This window comes from Austrofundulus limnaeus, unplaced genomic scaffold (assembly GCF_001266775.1).
Source record: "Austrofundulus limnaeus strain Quisiro unplaced genomic scaffold, Austrofundulus_limnaeus-1.0 Scaffold198, whole genome shotgun sequence".
Taxonomy (NCBI): Eukaryota; Metazoa; Chordata; class Actinopteri; order Cyprinodontiformes; family Rivulidae; genus Austrofundulus; species Austrofundulus limnaeus.
Genome location: NW_013952600.1, coordinates 54804 through 59380, shown reverse-complemented (window position 1 = coordinate 59380; position 4577 = coordinate 54804). Strand labels below are relative to the sequence as shown.

The 4577-nt window shown below is 41.8% G+C and overlaps 1 protein-coding gene across 1 annotated transcript in view; it reads right to left on the bottom strand.

Moving 5' to 3' along the window:
* Nucleotides 1–1454: 1454 nt before the first annotated feature.
* The window catches only part of txnrd2.2 (thioredoxin reductase 2, tandem duplicate 2), a gene marked incomplete at its 5' end in the record, with an annotated part of 28232 nt that continues 25109 nt past the window's right edge, over nucleotides 1455–4577 (bottom strand). Inside the window, 3 exon segments of the mRNA XM_014018636.1 lie at nucleotides 1455–3242; nucleotides 3873–3970; nucleotides 4264–4335. Coding sequence (XP_013874090.1) covers nucleotides 3119–3242; nucleotides 3873–3970; nucleotides 4264–4335 — 294 coding nt within the window.

Here is a 4577-nt window from a genome sequence, read left to right as displayed (position 1 = left end):
TTTCCATGTGTAGACTCTTCTTGAATCACACAGTCCTTCCCTTACTGCTATGTTCAAACCTTCATTTTTTTTCTAATACGTTTAGTTGCAATTAATTATTTCACCCTTTAAAAAAACTAACGTAACACCATGACTGTTTGCAAGGGAGCAGGCAGGACAAAGCTTCACTTAGTGAGCAGACTCTGGTTCCAAAAACACACGACAGGTTCTGTAAAACCCAAACTCAACTTGTGGTAGAGACAGCAATAGGGCCATGTTTATGTTTAATAGAGTCAGGGAGAAAATAAGTCTAAACATTTTTTATTTTATTCATAACTATCCAATCATTTTCTATTTCTGTTTGCTTCTGTTCAGGACCACATGGAGCTGGTTCCTATCTCCAGTGGTTATTGTGAGTCATGGAGAGGTGTACACTCTGGACATGTCCACACAGACTAGGATTAGGTCCCCATAAGCAGGTGTGTATGCCAAAAATTGACCCCACATAGCAGAGAATACCTGCCCACCAAAGTCACACAGAGGAAAATAACCACACATACACTATAAGGCCAGTTTGAATTTCTAAATAATCCAAATATCCTGCATGTTGTTGTTCTGTGGGAGGAAACCGCTGTACCTGGATTGATACAGGGTAAGAACATGCAAACTCCACGCAGAAACACCCAGACAGGGACTCAAACCCGGGACCCTCTTGCTGCCGTTTCACCTTGCACCCTATACTTATCCAGACCTGGAAAATACTAAAACAATATTCTATAATTCTCCAAAGTTTGTAGTACTCTATGTGGTTGGAAATCGCATCAAATGACTTTTACAGAGAAAAAAAACAAGTTAAACAAAAACAGATTTAGGCAGGTTAGGTTAGCAGCTGAGTTCAACTAACTAGCATTTAAAGTTCAGTGCTAAAATATTTTTAAAAATATTCTTTGATTGATTTATTTTAAAATTCTAATTTTGTTTTTATCCTGTACAATATTATATAATAATTATAATACTGAACAGTTTTGTCCGACTTTCCAACAACTATTCAGTAGTTTAATAAAAACACAGAGGACTCGGTCAAAGTTATAATTTCTTTAATGGAGACGGTGAATCTGAGTGTTTTGAGTTTGAATATAAATAAAATTTGACAAAGCTTCATTGAAAAATAACTCCTTTGTTCCTAAAGTTTGTGGCCAGGTGACATCAGACCTGCACTCCCCAGCTTTGGGTTTTAGCGCAGGTCATCATTAGCTGGCCAACGTGAAAGCTGAGCCCTGACCCCCACCTCGCCTCCCCTCCACCGTGGAGCACAGCTGAGGCTGGCAGGTCAAATCTTTGGCCTGGAGTAAACCGTCAACAACGAACAGGAATCCTACGAATTCAGCACATATTTAATAAAACACATAAAACTACTCTGTGTGTGTGTGTGTGTGTGTGTGTGTGTGTGTGTGTGTGTGTGTGTGTGTGTGTGTGTGTGTGTGTGTGTGTGNGTGTGTGTGTGTGTGTGTGTGTGTGTGTGTGTGTGTGTGTGTGTGTGTGTGAGGCCGTGCTCGGTGCTAAATAGCAGAGAGACTGAGACAAAACAGAAGAAAAAGGGTCTAAAAAGCAAACAGACGGTTCAGCTCCAGCCCTCTGAGGCCCCCGCTGTGCTGCGCTGCAGCTCCTGAGCCCTCAGTGCTCCAAGTGATAGAGTCAAGCTGTTCCTGCTGAGCGGAGGTCAGGTCCTTCAGTCAGCACCTCAGCCCTGAACGGAGCACACAGGAATCCCCCCCACCCCCCTACCCCCCACAACCCTTCCCTCCCCAACCCGGGACTGGTACTCGGCTCCTCTCTCCTCAGGCCCAAATAAACCTGGTAGCTCTCGCTCTTTTTCATCTCTCCATCTCTGTCACTCCCCTCATCAGAATCATTAATCAGGGCGGGCAGATTAGACTTTGAATAAAAATAAACCACGGCAGGCAGCCCGCTCGCGGGTTCTTCAATTTCGGCTCTTCACCCGACAGTCCTCCGCCTCCTCCTCTTCGTCGGCTTAATAAAGCCAAGATGTCCCGCGCAGGCAGCAGGTTGAAGAGTTGAGCACTTTTGGCAAACTGTGGGGTCCATTAATGCTTTATTGATATAAACAACTCACCTTATCTTTAAAGGCGATGACTCCTGAGGCCTAACCTGCCATCCATGTAAACACACAGCTGATAACCTTATCAGCTTGGCACTAATAAAGCCAGACTTCATCTTGAAGCACGGATCTTTTATGGGGATTAAAGGGATTAAATGTGCAACCTGAATGCATTCAGCCTTATGTTTTATACAGTGACTACCTCATCCTGTCTTTCAATCTGGGCTCAGTGTAAAATGTGAGAAATGGAGGGCAACAGCGCCGCCTTTAGGTGAGTCTGGGTACTGCAGCTGGGTTAAGAAAGGAACTGTGTGATTCTGGGATGTGGCAGTCATACAGCTTTTGACAGCTCTTATTTGTAGTTGTAATGTAGTTCTTTTTTTCATGCATGTGAATGGATGTGGGTATGAGGCAGGGGCTCTGCTGGACTCTGCCTGGTCCTGAACAAATCKCGGGGGCTGCGTGGATGAGGCCTGTTCCGGCTGACTGACGTGCGCCCTGCTGAATATTTGTGTGTCCATGGGAAATGGGGCGGTGTCGCTGCGGCGACGGCCCTGGGGCCATTCATCAGTGTCACGGCGGGGAGGGGTGTATGGTATGTGTCACCTCTAAGACTAATGGACAGGAAGTACAGCCCGAGAAACAACAATATTTGCAGAATGTATATTCTGAACGCTCGCTCTGCGTTTCTCGTGCGATTTTCTCAAAATCCTAAATGTGACTGAATTCTGATGGATGGGAAAGTTTGGATAAGAGATGCTCACTCTGAGCTGGGGCTCTCATTAATCTGCTGTGTGCCTTCTGAGACATGGACATGGGACAGAAACAGTGCTGGTCAGGGACACCAGTCAGCGATGAGCAGGATCACTGGAATAAGATGAGTGAATAATCTTGATAAAATCGATGAAACCGGGAGTGAAATGGAGAGGTACAAGGAGAGGAGCGAGATAAACCCACTAGCATCTTTCTGACATAGAGACCCTGTGTGCTCACCGTGTTCAGAGGCCGAGGTGTTTAACCTCAGCAGCCCGTGACTGTGGGGTCTAAACCGGAGCGCTTTGTGATGTGGATCTTAACCACCTCCTCAGCACAGGTTGGGTGGATTCCTACAGTCTGCAGCAGCTGAGAATATGTTGCTCCACACCTAAGAGACACCAAACAACACACTGCTGTCAGTCATACAGACTTCTCATCACAACTGTGGCTTATCCAAAGCTCTTCATGATGCATATACGCCAATAAAATCATAAATAAAATAATTAATAAAAGTAAAAAGTTTTAATAAAAGCATTTTGTTGGTTTTGAGATATGTGACTCAGAACTAACTTATTAAGAAAACTCCCTTGCTGCAAAAATGCAACTAGTGCAAAAATGATCAAATCCAAAATAAAAAATTTGATGAATGCCTTTTAGGCTTTTTAAAAAGTCTAAACAAATTAGCTTATCATGACATCAGCTTAAAAAGGCAAATTAACTAATATCTTATTATGAGAATTTATAACTGTTTTGGTCAAACGTAGAGCTCAGAGGAAGAGTTGGGGATGATTTGTTTTTAGTGAGAACCCTTCTTGTGTTTGCTGGGAGCACTCAGCCATGGCAGCCATCTTGAATTAGACTGACCAGTTTTTGTGCATCGAATGATAACTTCCTGTACATTTCACAAAACATCTGTCTAGTGGTTCAGGAGCTGTGTTGATATACACAAAAACAATCGCCTTCAACAGCAGGCGATAATAAAAACCTAACATTTATGACTTTGTCTACTTTAACGTACTGTAAGCCCAGAGAGAAGCCCTGCATGACTTCTCCAGCGTTTAGACCAGTGAAGTGCAGACCCAAGATCTTCTGATCACCACCTCGCTCACATATCACCTAACGGAATAAAAATCGACACAAAATTCATTAACACATAGCACAGTGCTCTATGAGCTCCTTTTTTATATTTGTATGGCACATTCTGACAAAGTTAACGAAAAAATCTTATTGTTTGAACATTTGAATATATGGTTTTCTAAAGAAACGCTAACTCTATATCTTAGCTGACTCCAGTGTTTAAAATAGAAGACATTAAGACAAATGAAAGTAAAGACAATATTAAAATATCTCACTTTAGTAAAGATTACATAATATTTGAATTACAAATTAAATACAGTAACTTGAGTTACCTTTACATAACACTGGCTGGCATCCCGCTCTGCAACAGTGAATTCTAGAGGCTTGTAGAAAGCATGGTAAACCTGCAAATATAAACACAAACACAGACATAATATTTACCTTTATTGCCTTCATAATACTGTTGATGATTGTACAGCACCTTGTGAATTTGTTTCTATAAAAAGCTCTTTATAAATAAAACTTCACTTACATACATAATAATAAACGACACTTGTAATTAATAATAATATTCTATTAAGAATTTTTTTACTAGAGCTACATGAAGTATAAAAAAATGTATGCACATTTTGCACACTCTATAATG